The 19,723-nt window shown below is 39.5% G+C and overlaps 1 protein-coding gene across 1 annotated transcript; it reads left to right on the top strand.

The window, feature by feature from the left end:
- The first annotated feature begins 31 nt into the window (after nt 1–31).
- Nucleotides 32–19,067, top strand: tmem176 (transmembrane protein 176). The gene is made up of 7 exons (XM_044346746.1): nt 32–137; nt 1,989–2,117; nt 4,202–4,312; nt 4,548–4,604; nt 9,131–9,277; nt 12,586–12,702; nt 18,186–19,067. The coding sequence occupies exons 2-7, from the start codon at nt 1,992–1,994 to the stop codon at nt 18,243–18,245; spliced, it is 618 nt and encodes a 205-aa protein (XP_044202681.1). The 5' UTR covers nt 32–137; nt 1,989–1,991; the 3' UTR covers nt 18,246–19,067.
- Nucleotides 19,068–19,723: the final 656 nt, after the last annotated feature.

Raw genomic sequence — 19,723 nt, 5'->3', positions numbered from 1 at the left:
CCATCCAGATACACAGAACAGTCGCTCTCTTTCATACTAATAAACACATACCCGCCTACAAAAAGGAGAGACGCATCAAAAATCAGGAGTGGTCGAAAAAGATCGACAAAATTTATTGACATATCCCGACAGAAAAGGTAGGGATGATATATATTTACTTTCTCATAACTACAGAACAGCCTAAATATACCGCAAATGATATTACTCTCAGTGTGGCAGGGCCTTGTGTTTAAACTTTGCTTAACGTTTATTAAAGGTTCATAAATTGGTGATTTAAGACATGCTCTGTTGATTGGCTACTTCAGAGTACAGGCGCACAGAAGTGTGTTTGCCCAAACACCAGGCTTCAACACAGGAGCAGTAAGGTTATGCAATACGCTCTAATCAATCTGTACGTAACCCTTGCGTAAATGTTAACATCTGTCTAGACTGATCAGCTCTACATACCCCTACATGGTAATAGTAACAGCAATGGTACTGATTGGAGATAGTGCAGTGTGACAGTCTGTTTCCGGCACTGCAACTAACTAACTAAGTTTGATTTAAATTAATTGGTTGTTGAACATTATGTGCTGTGTCATTTGATCACCCAATCGCCAAAATTGGACTTTAAATAAAAGTGGGATGTGTTTCACATCTTTTGCAACACCATCCACGTGAGAGCAACACTTTGCGAGCAGAAACAGAAAAAAATATTAGTTTTTCTTGTGAAATGGTTCATTCTTTGATTTTAAGAGATGTAGCCAAATGCAGCAACACAACAAACTTAACACAAATCTGTTACTACTGTAGGGGTTACAATGTATCATGTTACAAAAATGTAACAATATGCAGTAAAGTCTATGGACTGTCAGAGGTCTCCACACTGCCTTAAAATGTGAACCAGCTCATAGTCTTACCAATGTGTTTGCAAGTTTAAGCAGCTTAATTGTAGATCATGTATACTTCACATTTTTACTAGCCAGTTTCAAATGCAAGCTATATACTGTTACTGTACTGTAGATTTTTCCTAATGTTCCGGGCAGCAGTTGATTTCCACTCATTTCCATTAAACGTTTAAAAGTTTAAAAATCGTGTAATATACTTTTGAAACTTGCTCTCCTTGTGTAATTCATTATACTAAATCTGCCTGTTTTTGTCATTAGTCTGAAAATAATGCAAACCAATGATTGCCGAGAAAAATGCTTTCAAAGTTATGAAACACAACAATATGTTTTGCAAAATAACTAGCTGCAATGTGCAGTAGACATGGCTTGTATTCAATGTGTTGAAACATGCACAATTACAGGAGGTTTCCAAGAATGTCCTAAATCTAAACAAAGTTTGTGTGAAGATGTTTCAGCTGGGGTTTTTGGACAGCTGGAATTTGAAACAGACAACCAAAGCCTTTGAGATATTTGTACATTCAGTCAGTCTTTGTTAAACATATTGTCAGTGGAACATGTTTCATTCCAAACTGTGAGCTCACTGTATCATTTCAGCCCAACCACTCACTACCAGTGTACACACTGAAACATCTTCTACTATCTTATTTAAGTAGTTCACTATAATATCATTTTACACTACACTGAGTCCTTTATAGTTACACTGTAATGTTATTTTTTTCTGACCTCCAGCAGACTTCACAGTTGACAATTTTACATGCCATAGCAGGAAAAACAGGTTTTATTTTATTTATATTTATGTTAATAACATTAATAAGGATTGAATTCCATGTTCTAGGACCCTGGTACTGTAGGCTACATGACTCATGGGCTTTCTTACTGGGACATCTAAATGGAACAGAGCCATCACTAATGTTGTTAGTTACACCTGTGCTTCTCCTGCTATGACAAATCTGCTGTGAGAATGCCTTGTAGCACCCCAAATCCATACCTTTACTCCGAGCTCACGGATTCAAAAACCTGTTATAATAAGGTGCCATCTTTAAAAATGGAGCTAGTTCATGGTCCTGTGGTATGGAAGGTGACCTCTGTTGCCCTCTGCAGGTGATGGCGGTGGCAGTCTCCAGGGATCTGACGGTGCAGGTGCTGGAGGATGTGAACACTGTCAAGCTGACTGACAGACAGCAGGCTCTGCATGCTGCCATCCAGAGAGGAGAGCCCAAATGTCTGGGGGTGAGTCTTGAACTGTGTATTTGTACATTACCATACACTAACCACACAGAGCTGTAGAACTGAGTGGATGTTTTGGATACGGTCAGATTGATAAAGGGAGCAAGTTTTGTTCATGTGTAAAGAATAGTTCAACATTTTGGAAAATACATTTGTTTGCTGTTTACCGTTATAGTCCGTTTTAGTCTGATGAAAGCATCAATAACAATTTTCATATCATATCAATCGATTAGAAGGAAGGGGAAGCTTCTAGCCCACCTCAATTAAGTCAAACAATACTCCTTAAATAGCCAGTTAAATGTAAGATGATGTTGTAGCACCACCTGTAAGGGTACAGCATGTTTTTGGTAATTCTCAGAGTTAATGTGTGTTTCTGTTCTCATAATTTGTGGCAATTAAAATAAGAGTTGTGGTACATTTTGCCAAAGACCATATCCATCACAATTCAGCAACCCACATTACATTATGCACAATCAAAAAAAAATAAATAAATAAAATAAAAATAACAATTCAAAAAGGTTCTTTTTTGACCCTGAAAACAGTAAATAAGAAAGAAAGAAAACAATGAGGAAGACTGAGGGATGAGGTTGAAAGCACTGGAAAAAGCAAGTAAGTGGACCTTGAGCCTGATAAACGGGATCTGGATCCAGACCAAAAACTCACCTGAGGGGTGTACTATGAAGCAAGTTCAACATAGCCAGGCTTTCTTTGTGTGAGCTGGCTCGACAAACCCTAAACTCGCGATCAGAGATACTTGGTATCACGATGGTGGATATGAACTTTCTTTGTTAATCCAGGTTTTCTGCTTCAGGCTCTGTGCGCGTCCCCATAAAAGTTTGGCACGTCATTTGACTCTTTTTCCGCACAAAATGGACAGATCGTGTGCCGCTTACTTTAGTCAGGAGGAACAGATCATTATAATGGAGAGATATGAAGAATATAAATACATTATCACAGCAAAAAGCAACGCTGTCGGTGCAAATAAGTCGAGAAAATTGCTGATGTAAATTCGTTAATTAAAAAACAAATTCCTTAATTTATTAATTTCATAAATAGTTTATATACTTATTTGACCACTCAATGCACTCGTACCTCCCACATCCAAAGCTCTTAAACTTTTAACTTGATGCAGCAGATTTAAACATTACTCTCAAGAAGTGCGTTCAGGTCTAAGTGGAAATCACTTTAGATTCTGGCCAAATCAAACTGAAATTAATATTATAGATTGAATATTATCTGTGATAAATATCAATAGATTAATCTTTTTTTGTTCAAAGTATTTCTTCATTAGTTTTTTTTGTTTGCTTTTTTGTTTTTTTTCATTTGAAATACAATTTGATATATTGTAACAAAATCCCATCCCACAAATAATCCTAACCTCTTGCACCATTACAAATTTGCAATGTGACATATCAAATCAGGTAGTTAGTGAAAGGACAGTGCTTTTTATTGCCGATTTAAGCCAAAACTCGGAACATAACCTGCTCCAGACCAGGTTAAGTTTGCAGCATAAGTTACCATGGTGATGTAGCCAGGTTAAAAGAGAGCCAACTTCGTGACATTGAAAACCCTGGCTTTATGCTCAACATACCTCGCTAACCCACTAATCTCGGTTCGTAGTACACCCCTCTGATGTTTCTTTTCCTATGGCCAAACAAACAAAAACAGACATGAAAAAGGACTGAAAACATACAGTAATGTCTTTGGTGGAAATGCATATCAGTATTTTTTTAATCCAGACATTCTTCCTCTTTTCATTATTGAGGGGAGGACATATGCCTCCACATTATCAGCCACTGGGACCACAGAGTTGATCCACTGCAGCAGCTGTGCTTTGCTCAAGGGCAGTTTAATTAGTAGAATTTTTTTGGGGGGGGATGAACAGTTGTTGCTCACTCACTTTCTCTACCACTTCCTGCTGAGTTGTGCTGTTGTGTTTGGTGTCTGATGGCAAGGCATATCCTTCAACATGGTCACATGAACTGTTTAGCTAGCTAGACACCAGATTACTGCTCACAAAGCTGGTAGCAAGTGATGATTTTTACTCTGTGTGTGCATGTGTGTATATATGTGTATGCGTGTGTTAGGTGAGTCAAGTAATGCTGGGGCTGATGGTCATGTCCTACTCCATTCCTCTGCACTTCACTGAGTTCACAGAGGTGGTCAACTTGGGAGTTCCTTGGTGGAGCGGCCTGACGGTGAGTGTATGGATGTGTGAGTGAGTCTTATTCTGTTTAAATTTTGATTTCTGTTGATTACATTTGTGCTCTTAAAAGGAAAAAGAAAGTCATAGTAACACATTTAAAGGCTTTGGTCATCTGACTTAGCCAATCTCTCCTGTATGTATGTATGTGTGTATATATGTGTGTGTGTGTGTGTGTGTGTGTGTGTGTGTGTGTGTGTATGTGTGGGCGCGTGTGTGGGTGGGCCCAGTTCATCACAGCAGGAGTGGTCGCTATCATCTTGGACAAACACTGCACCATGAAGATTGTGAGTCTGCAGACTACACATACACATACGTACAGCTATACACTTACAAATCACTTAAAGTCACACATTCTCATAGAGGTGTACATGCACAGTTGCCAACAAATCACTTTCTCTTAATGGGTCACAGACTCCATTTCTTTCTTAAAATTTCTGCTCCTCCTCACTCAAATCACTGCTCTTTAACAAAGATGTATCCAAAGCACAAATTCAGTGGGTCCATGGCTATTTACCAGCAGGGAAAATCAGGGGAACTACAAGTGCTGTTGGAGAAAGAAAAAGTCATTTTAATTTTACATTTTTCTCCTGTATTTTAGTTGCGTCATTAAATACTTTGTATTATATAATCTTTTTCGTAAACTAAATCACTCTTAAGAGTCCTCCACTGATTTACAGTGCACACAGAAGGGAGGAGCGCTCCAGAGGCTTGCAAGGACACTTCACCAAAGCCTCGAGCACTAGTGGCAGTTCCCATTGGGGGGTAGAGGCACGCATCATTAGGTGTTGCCTCCTGAATGGTCTGTACAACCTGTTGACAGTCCAATCCAATCAGCCTGTCACTCTCAAGAGCCAAGGCTGTAGAGGTTAGCGAAGAGTGGACAATGCACCTATCACCCCCACTTTCTGAGACCGTGCCACCCGAAACTGGGGGATGGTCCAGGGCTGGGCTGCCAGCATTTGAGTCATGTCTACATACCAGGGCACGGAGTGGTGACCTGGGGCTATCAGAATGACCGACCACTGCTCTTGTCTCTTTCTCTCCAACAGGAGAGGAATGAGACAGAGAGGCATAAAGGCGTAAAGACATAAAAGCTTAAAGGTATAAAGGCGTAAAGCAGCTTTCCTGGCCATGGCATGTGTGCAAACATGTCCCATCCACCCCCAAAGATGGTTCCGCCATCCTCAACAGGGCAGTGGACCGAACTCCACCCTGTCTGTTGATGATGGCCATCATGGTGCTTGGTCATCACCAACATGTCTCCCCTGCACCAGGGGCTTGAAGTGTTGGACGACCAAAAACACCACCTGGAGATCGAGGGGGTTGATGTGTCGGAGCTCTGTCGGAGACCACACTCCACCTATCACTCTCCCCAGGCAGGTCCCTCTCTCCACCCCATCAGGGATGCATCTGTGAACACCGTGACACAAGAAGTATCCCTGCACCGAGGGAGGAGTAGTCACCAAGCGATGCTCGTGGTTCTTGGCATCCAAGCAGAGGCTGTCCAACCACCTCTGCAGGCATGGCATGTGCACCAGTCCCAGCGGCACCACTAAATGAGCTGCTACCATTAACCCCAGCACCTGCATAACGGTCAGCGCTGTCACCATTGCACCCCACCGCAGTCTGTGAACTGCCTGCTGCAGGCCTGTCTGTCTGAGTTTCGACAGAACAGCCCGCAATCTGCACAAATTGAGCACAACCCCCAGATATTCCACCTCTTATTGTGGCTGGGGGAGCCCTCTTCTTCCAGTTGATTGCAAACCCTAACCTGTTTAGGTGCAAGATCAGCTGGGCTGTGTGGAACATAGCCCATTCCTAGGATCTGGCCACAACAATGAGGTTGTTAAATTCCAGGTGCACTTGCAACTTGACAGATTGCTATTATAATGGCGCATTTGCCAAATAGTAAGAAGGAGGCTTCTCTGCAGAGGAAATGGATTGGCTTGTGCATGAAGTGAAAGCGCACGATCAAGCACACTGGCCCCTGCTGCTCCTGGACCCTCCCGTGGTGAGCCCCAGACACCAGTTTAAGATCCTATTCATTAATTTGTTGCATATTTCTTTTCATTTGTTTTTGAGAAGGTTTATTTTTTTTTAATTACAGCTTTGGTTTCTTGAAAATCGTTTTGTTCAGTCATGGAGTGACAGGTAAAATCAACAGGGTTTTAATTGCTGAAAGTATGGAAACCTGATCATTGTAATCTCAAAAATGTCAAAAAATATTTGTTAAATATTGTTCAGAAATCAAATCATTAATTTTAGTCATGTACAAAATCATCATATACAGTTGTCAGGCCTTGATCAGCTCTCCAAGGTGCTGACCCTGCGGCTAGAAGCAGCTAGGAGCTGTCCAAATTTATTTCCTTCTTTAGTTTAATCATTGTTTTCACCTCATTTATTTCCCAATGTGTTCCATATGTCCTCATGTATTGATGAAGCAGGAAAGTCGATCTGTGTCTGATCTGTTGTTGAAATCCGTTTGCTGAGTCTTGACAGACACCCACAACCTGATGGGTCTGTTTAAGTAACTGTGTGATTTGGTCAAATAATTAGACAGTTTCATCAGTCACAAACACTTTCACAAACATCAGTTACAAAGTGCTTCACAGTCAAAGAAATAAAATAAAATAAAATAAAGTGAAATAAAATAAAATAAAATCAGAATAAATAAAAAACAAAGACATCAAATAAAATATACAAGGAGAGCAGATAAAATGGACAAATTAAGATAGGATAGCACATACTACCTCAATGCCTGTCTAAACAAATGGGCTTTTAGCTGCTTTTTAAGAATCTACATTATCCAAGGACCTTAAGCTTGTTGGAAGACTTTTCCAAAGCTTAGGGGCTGCTGACTGGAAAGCATGAACCCCCTGAGTATTAAAATGTGTACGAGGTACACTCAGAAAGCCGTGGGTGGAGGATCTAAGAGCTCGACTAGTGGTGTAGGGATGCAGAAGGTCAATAATGTACTGTGGAGCCTGGCTATGTAGGGCTCTATAAGTGAGCACAAAAATTTAAAATGAATTCTGAAATTTACTGGAAGCCAGTGCAGTGACCTTAAAACAGGAGTTATGTGAGACTAGGCCTAAGCCTAGCAGCAGCGTTTTGGACAGTTTGTAAGCGATGTATGTAAGATTTATTAAGACAGGTAAAAAAAAGTTAGAGTAGTTACAGTAGTCCAAACATGATGAGATAAAAGCATGTATGAACATCTCCATTTCATTTCTTGATATCACAGACCGGAGTTTAGCTATGTTTCTCAGGTGAAAGAAACACGATCGAGTTAGCGTCTTAACATGCGCTTCAAAAGTACAGAGATAAGTTATTGAGGATGAACCTGATTGTTCAAATATCCAACATCAAACTGTCTACATCATGGTGTTTTGACAGCAGTATCCCAAACGTCTGTTTCATAACGTGCTGCACAATGTGATGTAAACAAACTACGCATAGAAAGCATTCATGTGGCATCATATTGTTATGTAAGGCCTCTCAGACATGTTCCGCATCACACTGCCTCGTTCACCAGTAGCAGTATGTAACATAGTCAGCTATGTGAACCAGTGAACTAAAGTTAGGTACCATCGTTATTAGCTTTGAATGTGTGCACCATGGTGATGCAGGAGTGGTTACACAAAAGATGGTCCAGATCAGCCTCCTGATGCCAGACGGCATTGGCGTACAATAGTCACACTGACACCAAGTAATGTTGCCGACTTGCTCTTGACCCCAAACCACCGGCTCCACGACTTCTTCCACCCGTACCACTGCTCAGTTCCCATGCCTTATTGGCTCGTATGTGTAAGCAATGGGACTTGCCACAGACTGAACAGGCCTTTTGAGTTCATCTTCCTTCATTTTCAAAAAGTGTGTGTTCAACCTGGTTCAGAAATACTTCACTGTCTTCACTGGCCAATGGAACCAACCAACCCTGCTACGTAGGCAGTGACGTCATGTCAAAATGGTGGCTTGCTAGCTAGATAGCTAGGTAGAAATTACAAAAATAAATTTGTCATATCTGTGGTTTTAACAACTTTTTAAAATTAAATTTTATGCAATGGTGGTTTTTCTAATATATTTTGGCACTATCAGTGCCAAAACATGCATGTTTCATGTCCACTTTAATGTTAAATGTCTGCAGCGGCTCAGTGCGTCTCTGTAACATACGGAGTGTTTACTTTGAAAATCCCTGGGGCTGGTAACACCGTCTCTGCTTTCCTTTACATAGTTTCATCTCCAAAGTGTGTAAAAGAAGTTATTAATTATGTTAATTATTTAGGTTATGTTTATTTATTTAGTTTAGCTCTTAAATTGAGCTGCAGCCAACATGCTTCAAAATGCGCAACTTTTACTATGAAGGCGAGCTGCCTCTGTTTCTGGCACTCAAGTTCCTGTTTCAATTTTCATTGTATTAGTTGGATAACCATACACCAACACCAATTCATCATCTATATAGTATCATTCAGAGTATGATGAATCAGACAGTAACTACAGTACAAACATGTATCACCTCTAAGCAGAGCTGGTGACATTAGTTACCCTGTTTAAAAGTTCCATATAGATGCTTGCGAGGCCTGCTCTCACAGCCCACCTGCTCCTCACAGAGCATGGAATCATTGATCAACAACCTGACAATATTCAACACAAAGATCAAAGATCTGTGACCAGCCAAAAACATTTAGGGCTGAAGTTCAGCTATGCTGCTACAGCATTTGTACTAGGCTACTGCAGCTGCTGTTCCTGTTACTACTATGTTCCTGCCCCCTCTGATGGTTAAAAGGAAAAATGTTTTTCTTTTTTTCAGTTGCGAGTGTGTTTGATGGTGAGCATGGTGTCCACTGTGCTGTCAATTGCGGCTGTGATCATCTACTCTGTGGACATGGACAAGAATCCTGAGGCGCCATGTGTCAAAATGATGCATGGCAGCTGTAATGAGAAACACTATGCCACGGTTTGTCAGTGTCACTGAATGTCACTATAGCATCTTTCACACATAGTTCCCTGTAATTTACTGGGATAACCTTTAAGGTATCGCTAGTTGATTTTCAATAGTCACACATGCAGCTACATTCAGGAACATTTCTGTCTTGCACTTTTTTTTTTTTTTTTTTTTTTTACACATGCCATGGCAATGCTGGAATAGATGAGGAAAGAGACAGTCCAGCAGATGGCAGTAATGCAACACTTATGGATGCCAGATGCTCTGTGCTGACTGTCCAGTTTCCAGCCATTCTTGAAAAAAAGAGCTTGTTTGCTAACAAAAGAACTTGCATTGCTTGTTAATTATCAAATCACCCATGAAGGCATTGGCAAGGAAACTGTTAACAAGTCAGAGATTCAAATACGTCATCAGCTTGTCTTGACCATGCTTGTGTTCAGCAAAAATTTATCACAGACCAAAGTGTGTATATTTTGATGGTGTCAAGGGGTCGCCAAATCCATGAGGACTATCTACAGTGCAGCCAGAGAGAAGGGACAGTGACACATTTTGTTTATTGTGGTCTACTGCCACGATAAAGTGCTCAATCTCAGCTATACTTTGAGGGTGTTTATATCCACATCTGATGAACAGTATAGGTGTTCCCTTTTAAATCACAGTCCTCCAATTTTAAAGGGGACCTATTATGCTTTTCCTTATTTTCAGTCCTATATATAATGCTACAATGTCAGATGTTCATGTTAAAAGTGGCCAATGTTTCAAATAATGAGGTAAATGTTTGTAGAAGTAATCCCTATGAGCAAAAAGCACTGGCTTCAGACTGCTCTGAACACTCGGTTTACAACGTTTATTTCTACTTTCAGCCCAAGTGGACGTCGGCTCATAACAGATTTTTTTATATGGTCATCTGCTCCACGCACAGCGCACAAGTTCACTGCTCTGCTCCAACATATTTTGGGTTAGACATGCCGAGTCATGACTCCATTACACAGCACTGCAAAGAAGAATAATTAGTTTACCTGTTGGAGGTGTGCTGGTCGTCTGTAGCTCTTCATCAAACATCTCACTGTGGCTATTTCAGCTTGTACTATTTCTGCTTGTATAACTCATCCATATAAATTTAAATGGGTGAGTTATATAAAAATTCACCCCTTGTACAGTTATCATGAATGGGGAACTTAGCTATAGAGACAAAAAAACATTTTTGAACCAGGCTGTAAACATGTTTATTTCTGCTGTAAAGTTGGGCATTTTAACTTGGGGGTCTATGGGGATCGACTTGCTTTTGGAGGCAGCCTCAGGTGGCCATTCAAGGAACTGCAGTTTCACGGCACTTCCATGTTGGCTTCATTTTTCAGCCCCAGAGGTTGCTGCTTGTTCTGGACAGCACATTCTTCACACATTAGCTGGATCTATAGTTAAAAGTCATTTTGATGATGCTGCCATCTCCTGGTACACCATATTATCACAACACCTCAAAAACAAACTACAAAAGGCTCAAAATAAATTGATAAGGGTTATATTAAAAGTCCCTTCATGTGCACATCTTGATCCTGCACATTTTAAAAAGTATTAAGATGTTGCTCACCTGCAAAATTGTTAAAAAATATGGTACCAAGGTTCTTAATTAATTGTTCTTACTACTAAGAGAAAATCATAGCTACGTTCAAAGAGGTAGCTTGACAGACTCCATACCTTTTCAATTTAATAGCCTAATGGGTCAAAACACATTTCTCTACAGTACAGCAGTACAGTGGAATATTCTGCCCACAAATGTGAAATTGAGTGTTTCACAGAACATGTTTAAAGTGGCTTTAACGATATGGTACCATGTAGCATATTTAATTTTTATTCTGACTTTTTATGACCAAGAAAACATGAGCATATTGACATAGCTACCCTGCCACGTGCTATTTATCTGTTGATTGTAATGTCTTGCTGTTCTTGTCGCTGCTGCTTGCTGTCTTGTTGTTTTGCTTTTTTCTTGTGATGTGTTAAGTGTTATACTACAGGACCACAATGGAAATAAGCCTTCATTTTTGCAGATTTTTCGATTTTTAGTGCATGTAATGACTGCAGCACATTGTTATGTTTTTAAAATCATCAAATAAATTAATTAATTCATTCAAAAGTAGAGGAGTAAGGGCTGTGAGCCGCACATTGTTCATCCAGAAGGATGTGAACACCCTCAAACAGCCTTATAGCTACGAGTCAACACTTCAAATCCAATGCGCTGGAGTATGGAGGTAAAACAGTAACATATTTCAATTTATGACCACACTGTAGAATATTTTCAGAACGTGGGCCTGTTGTTCTGGACCAAAGTGATGGATGCACTGAAAAGAATGTCCTTACTTAGGCCCAGATGAAGTGGGTAATAATGTTGGACTAGCTGGTTAGCCATGCCTGCTGCCTCAAGAAAAAGTGAAGGGCAAAGAGATCAGTCTATTGGTGGTGTAAATGTGTGGGCAACTTTACTTGTCAGCTTCAGGTGAAAGTGCCAGCACATTTTGAAGTCAAGTGTTTGTCTGAAAGGAACTGAAGACACTAAAAAAAAGTTAAAGTAGACATTTCCAAAGAATTTCAGAGAATTTCAGCAAATTGTTTGTGGCTAATTGAAAGTTAAACACTCACATTGCTTTGCACTATTTATTTTTCAACAGACATCCAAAGAAGTGAGGTTAACTGTAACGTTACAAGTCCCACATTTTCCAAGATTCACATTTTTTCAAGCAGCGCATGATCATTGCCATTCATACAGTGTGCAGGAGGTTTGGTGTGAACTGAACAGAAGGGAAGGAAGAAAGGTTTCTTCTACCTACTACAGAAACAACACCTACCTTCATGAAAACCTGTCCTGCATGGATAGTTCCTTCCCTGTCAGACAAGATAACAATGGCAGAATATAGAAAATAAAACATTTTCAAGGGTAGTCATAGAGGCATGGGATAGATGCTCACTATTTTTTCGGAATAACCTTGTCCAGGGGTTTTATTGTAAGTAGAAAATAAATGTAACTTGTAATAAAAAGTATAAAAACTGCCTTGGGTCTGTTGTAGATATCAGCCTGCTACCATAACCCAGGACAGTGAGACTGAAATAAACTTATCTTAGCTTATATATTTATGAAATGAGATGATAAAATTTAAATGTACTTAAGGATCATATCAATTCATTAAGTAGATGTTTTAAAATGAACATGTTTCCCTTCCTCTTTGGTGCCCCTCTCAACAGCTAGACGAACAGGCTTGCTGTTAATGTGTTGTATGTGTGTTGTTGTGACAAAAGGCAATGTGACCTCTGTGTGTCCCTTTCAACAGAAGGTGAGCAGAGGAGTGAAATCCTCCCTCCTCCTCTTCACCCTGGCCCAGACAGCCATCTCTGCCATTCTGTGCTTCCTTCTCTACAGACAGAGACGCATCTTTGGACCATACGCTGTAAGACTCCAATACTTTCTCTCCTTTAACGAAGACTTGATTATATTTTTATTGATGTTTATTTGTATAGAGACAAGTATATAGTAAGAACTAACAGTTTTTAACAGTTTCAACACATATGTTTTTATTCATATTCTTATATGCTGATATTCACTTTGACAAATTCTTCCGCTGTGTTGAGAAAGGATTTTCTCTAAGTACAGTGGAAACTGCTTATAGTGATCACGGCTACAGTGATCAACCGCTTAAATGGATCAAAAAGCTTGGGACAGAATCATTTCTATACAAATGCTGTTTAAATAATTTGCCTATAATAATCAAATAGTCCGCTTACAGTATTCATTTTGGGTCTTTTCATACATGAAAACATATGGAAAAACATTTTTAGAACTACAGTAATTCTATTTTACTCCCATGATACGTGTATGATAAGCAATTAGCAGCTGCGGCACCATTATCAGGCGTTGCGGTGCACTTCTGCAGGGTTGTGTGGAGTGCGGTTGTGGGCATGTTTATTTGTAACCGCTGTGAAACAATCAGAAAATAACATTTTATTCCTCTCATTCACCGGCTTTCTCGCTATCACTGCTCACTCTCCTCATCCACTCTCTAGCTTGCTCGACCACTGCTTCTCTCTCTCTCTCTGTCCATTTCATTACTTAATATTCATGTAATAAATACACAAATGTCAATTAGATGGTAATCTGCATAAGAAATACAGAAAAAAAAAAATTGGTTATAATCCGCCTATAGTGGTCATTTTGACACAGATGTGATCACTATAAGCAGTTTCCACTCTATTTGCAGTAAAACCTGGTTCACCCTGCCTTAAGGAGCTGCTGACCATCCTAAAACAATTTCATAAGTCTCTGATGAGTTTTAGAACCAACAGAGACCCAGCAGAGCATGTCACAGTGTATGTATATTTTTGTGTTTACTTAAAAAAAAACCCATGCTGAAATTAGAAATCTGTAAAAGACCTACCAGAGTACACCACAGTATTCACAATATTAGATTATTAACATGCTTACAAAGCTGTAGCATGCTTTTATCTTGTGTTCAGTTTGTAAGAGTTTAACAAGGCTCAATTCATACATGTAACATGCCAAAGCATGAACATCATTGCATTGTGGCCATTGCTATGGTGACAAAATAAACCCTAGCTGATGTTCACTTTGTGTTTCTGAGTGTAGGCAGGTGGACCCAAGTGCAAGAGATAGCAGGCAGACAGGATCTAAAGCACGGCTATTTATTGTAACAAACCTCAGGAACAAGCCAAACAGACCATTTGACAATGACTGAACTGAAAATTTTGCTTAAATACAGACAGAACTAACTAGGGAACAGGCAACCAGGCAGGAGAACAAGCAGGGAGCCGATTGGCTGGGAGAACAAGGGAGGGAAACACAGAGCAGATAGACAGCCAAACCTGGAAAACACAATGAGACCAGATAGGACTGTGACAGGACCATGACAGTTTCAGCCCAAAATAAATGTCTTTAAGTCTTTGGCTTCCTCTATTCTTATGAATAGCTAATAGTATCCAGTGAGCTATTCATGAAGGAGTGAAGTTTGTGAAGAGTAATCAGTACTACAGTGTGCTGAACAATTCCACCTCAGGCTAATCATATTTTACTGTTAACTTAAGGTTCAGTACAGTGGAAAACTATCCAGGGTTATGTGAGCCTTGAATAAAAGTGAACTAGCTCTGTATTCATGACAGTCTCATGACAGTATGAACATTGTTTTAGAGGATTTACTAGACTACTAGAACTAGAATTATATGGCATTATATTTATGTCTCAATCCTGACAATGCAATGAGGCATTTTGAGCACAAAAAAAAATATATTTTGTTGAGAAAATATTATCAGAATACAATAGAATCATGTAATTTGAGCAAATAAAATTCACAGTGACAGTGCAAATTCGCCTGCACTCAACACATCCTTACAATGTGCCACAATTTCAGCCAACCAGAGAATTAGAGTATGTCATTTTTTGATTGGCTGTCTTGTCTCTAATCTGTTCACTAGCAGCACTATCAGTCATTAGGGAAGTAGGGAAGCACTGACAGAATGGTAACTGGATGGAGCAGGCACACCACATCCATATGTAAGTGGTTGATAAAGTTATCTTTATCATTGAGATGCTGCATGGAATTATAGTGATGCAAATGATTACTGTCATAAGATTTGTATTATTATAGTTATTTAAATGATATAAGTATTTCATTATATTGAAAACTTCAATAAGTACTAGTATCAGTGCTCCCAGCTTTTTTGGGTGTCTGCACAGTGAGAATGCGCATTCTATTTTTTGAAAGACATGATCTGAACGCGATTTGTGGACATTCAGATCTGGTTCGAAATAGACCAAAGGATAATTAGATCTGATCCAAAATGCTGTCACCCCAAACAGATATATATAGAGAGAGAACACCAACAACATAGAGGACCTGATATAATCCAGAGTGAATTCTGACACAGACAACAAAAATGGATGCTGTTCTGTTTGTATTACATTGGGCATTTGCATACGTGGATATGTCTAAACATGGGCCAAATGTACATCACACTGACCCTAGTGGCTAGGCGGACGCTTAGCACGTCTGTCATATTTGAATATGTACTGTATGTCAGGTTTGGCTGTTGCTAGAGGGCATTCTGGTATGCTTGGCTCATATGTTAAATTTGACAGCACTATAGAGGATGAAGATAAAGTTTGGCACAAAATGTTTTCCTTAATTCTGACATATGGCATTCAAATACCCATGTAGGCAAAACCCTGGTTTAGAAGGAGGTGTTTGGTAGATCAGGGGTGAGGCAAAAAAATTTGGGAGGGCTGTCAACTGCTACGTGGGGCCGACAGTCAATATCTGACCCTGGAATCATTCAGTTCCCCTCCATATAGCACCCTAGCTGAAGCTTAATGTGGAGCAGATAGTTTTCACAAAATAAATTACCCAAAAGCACTGAATCAAGAGTAATTGGACTTGTAAATCCTTGAAGAGAGCAGAAAGAGTGGAAAATTTTCTTGACACAATCACTCAGTATATTTCAGCTTGTTTAGCATTAATGGCGTTTACATGTATTTGGGACATATGTGCATATGTCTTGAAGCTAAGATACCCAATTTTTATCATGACTACCTTCCATACCATGTCCAAACAACTCAATGGTAATGCTAGCATGTTGATGTTTAGCAGATATAATGTTTACCATATTCACCATGGTTTTTTTTTTTGGCACATAAGCATATTAACATTTGCTAATTAGCACTAAACACAAAGTACAGCTGAGGCTGATGTGAATGTCATAAGTTTTGCAGACATTTCATCATAAACCAAGAATTGGACAAAAAGTCAAATTTGACCCAATGCTAGACTTGCTAAATGAAAAGTCAAGTCAAGAGATCAAAGTTATGACAAATTTCACAGCAATCCATCCAATACTTTGTAGTTGAGATATTACAATCTAGAGCTTAAAAGTCTCATGGCAGAGCTTTAGGAAAAGTCAGGGGATCTCTGAAGTCAGTAGGATTTGTCCTTTGGGGAACATGAATATCTGTACATAATTTAATTTCAATCCATCTCATAGTTGTTGAGATATATCAATCTGGACCAAAGTTGTGGACCCACCGACATATTGATATTGCCATCACTAGAATCATGCTGCTAGCATGGCTAAAAAGGATTGTAAGATTTGGCACAAGTTTTTCACTGTGAAACCCTGTTGTGAAATTTGAGTCAAAACAATCACAATAAAGAATTTGTAAAACTGACCAAACTAACAAGGTTTTTTAAAGAAATGAGAGCCTCTGTCGTGATTTGCCTCAATATCCTCAGACCAATTGTTTGTTTTAATAGGCAGGGGATCATTTCCTTGTTTACCGCTTTCTCCCTGGGCTGATATTAGCTGGCTGCTGCTATTTCAGTGTGTGGTAAAGCAAAACATCGTTTTCTTTTCACTTGTGTGACAGCATCATTAAATACTATGTTGTGTTGCACCGTGGAGAGCTGGTTTTATTGCCCAAATGAGAATGTGGAGGGAAAAGCATAGCAATGCTCTCTGTGTTGAAAAAAACAACAACTGATCAGTCAGCTGATTGTTTGGTAACACTGATTTTACAGCAATTTCCATATAATTCATACAATATCATATACCTGTAGTTCCAGGGAAGTTGGTAGGAAATTGTTAAAAGCCCCCCCTCCACTCAAACGTGTGCCTTTTGTGTCTTCAGTTAGATGTTGTGCTCTTCACTGTGCAGAATGATGCAGTGCAGTTTGTTTTCACATTCATCTGCTGAAAGTGGAAAATTTCTGTGTTCACCTTAAATTAAAGAGTTTAGCACGTGTACCTCAGAGCATTATTTATGACATCTCAACTAGTTACGAGCCAATCCTGGACTTTAACATGAGGGAGAAGGAGGAGATTGAATTTCTAATGAGGTAACTTTTTTGTGGAAAAATCATAGACGACACAAATTATTCAGAGCAGAGTGTTTTTTATATGTCTTATAACATGTCTGAAAGAAATGACACAGCCCTAAAGCAGAGCATTATCAAATCATTCTTTCTGCATCTGCATGGTATGATGTTTTGCCCATGTGTGCAAGCAGTCTGTTCTTATTCCCAGGGTGTCAAATACTGATACTTTGCTGTGTCTGATATTGACGCACAAGGCACTCTTTAGCGTCTACATGAAACACACTGAGCTTTCAGCTAACTCCAATGTAAACCCATTCATGTCAATATTAGACGCCATGAGACTGATGATGTCTATATAGGGTGACATTTTCCTTTTCAAGAGAAGGCAGGTTGGGTGGTTGGCTAGATAGTTAGATGACTAAAAGTTACCCAAACCACAATCTTTAACTAAACCTAACCAAGTGGTTTTTGTGCCTAAACCTAAACAGACCACACCAGGTGCTATGAGCATGTAATATTGCAGCAGATGAGTTTAAATTGGATTTAACTGAAAGCCTGGTGCGTCACTATACAGATGCCAAAGAGTGCCTTCTGTGTCTGCATGAGACACCAGAGTGGTGTGACAAAGCATTGGTATTTGACAACCTGGGATGAGAACATGTTGGTACAAGGGGTCCTGGTGTGCTGACCAACGTGTGAAATGTCTGGGTATGTAGACACCCACTGTAGTACAAACAGAACCACAAACCGCTGCCCATATATCAGGCCCTTTACTGACGGCAACTTCTTTTCAAACCCACTTCAATTCACACCGACATTCCAACCATTCCCACCAATATTAGTCTTGACTAATAATACAAACCAGTCACTTGACACTGGAGCTGCGTCCCATTTCAAGGACCACTTCCACCAAAGTCCACATTTTGAGACAGAGACGGCTGTCCCCTCCCAAAGGCTCCTAAAAGTGAATGGTCTTTTCAGAGTGTATACTGTATACAAGCAGTCTTTGTTATGTTCACATCAATGCCAACTTTCTCTCTTCCTGTCTTTTGCAGTCTCTCACTCAAGCTGCTCCATCAACGCCCACATCACTCCCACCTCCCGTCCTCAACTGATCAAATCATTTGACCAAAATTCAGGTAGATGATCTCTAAAGATGATTGATCAGCTGTCATCAAGATGTACTGATTAACTTTTGTCAAAGTGATTGATCATCTTTCACAGAGGTGACCAGTTAGCTGATGTTAAGATCTCATTTGTCTATCTACTTGTATCTGTTAGTACAGTTATCCACTGTGCTACCTGAGTGGTCACCAGCTGAAAGTATGTGAAGACCTGAATATTAGATTATTTGTTCAGTTCAACCAAATGATTGAACCCTTTAATAAACAACAGAGCTGCAATAAAAGGATCAACAGCAATACTCTTAAAACACCAAAATTAACACAGTGGTTGAAATATGTAATACTAACAAATGCATTAAAGAGGACGGAGGAAAGATGAAGTGAAGAAATGTTGATACATGAAGAGAGATACACGAAATTGTTCTCTCCTTCGGTAATCCATCACAAGATACTTAATTATTTTGTGGCAGTGAAATGTGAAAATGTGTCTACCAGTGTGCAGTAAGCGGTGGACATTTCTGTGGCTGCACTTGGGACTCACATGAAAACACAGCGGAATCAGGAGGAATAATATACACAAAATGACTGATTGCATAGGTATTCTTTCTTTATGATGCACATAAATCAACACTTTTTTAAAAAGTCACCTAAAAAGTGCATTCAAAATTGCGTCATGGTCCCCTGTGTGTAATCATGATAGTCTGGAGACTCTGAAATTTGGGTAAAGCCAAACACCATTCCCTTCATGAAGCATTATGATGCGGTGGGGATGTAGCAGGCCAAAGGCTAGTGAGGGTAGATGTAACATGAATACAGAAAAGTGCAAAAAGAAATACTAGAGGAAAAAGCTCTGCAGTCCATGTGAGAGCTGCCACTTGACACAATATCTATTTTCCACTAAGTTGATGAGGCCAAACATGATCCAAAATGACACAGGAATGCCCTCAAATCAGCACCATTCATTTGAAAAAACAATCCCAAGTCAGAATCCACTTACTAGCTTTTTCCAGAACAGGTTTTTTTTTTGGTCAAACTAATATTTCCAAGGTCTAGAATAAACTTTAATACTTAATGATGTTAAAGGAAAAAATTGACATTTTGGGAAATACTCTTATTTGTGTTCTTGCTGAGAGTTAGATGAGAAGATTGATATCAGCCTTGTGTCTGTACAGTAAATATGAAGCTACAGCCAGCAGCCAGTTAGCATAAAGACTAGAAACAGAGGAAAACAGCTGGCTTGGACCTGACCAAAGGCAACAAAATCTGCCAACCAGCACCTTTAAAGCAAAATCCTGTTTGTTTAATCCATACAAAAACAGAACTGTATAAAAACGGCAAATCAATATTTTACAGGGGGTTATGTGCTGGACTATTTCCGGCTCCAGACCAGTTGGCTGATAACCAGGAAGCTACTGTCTATATGGATTACACAAAGGAGATACAACATGTTAATTAGTGAGTTTGGAGGT

Source organism: Thunnus albacares, chromosome 3, assembly GCF_914725855.1.
Source record: "Thunnus albacares chromosome 3, fThuAlb1.1, whole genome shotgun sequence".
NCBI classification, from domain to species: domain Eukaryota; kingdom Metazoa; phylum Chordata; class Actinopteri; order Scombriformes; family Scombridae; genus Thunnus; species Thunnus albacares.
Note: the sequence above shows the minus strand (reverse complement) of the source record. Positions and strands in the feature narration are given on the sequence as shown.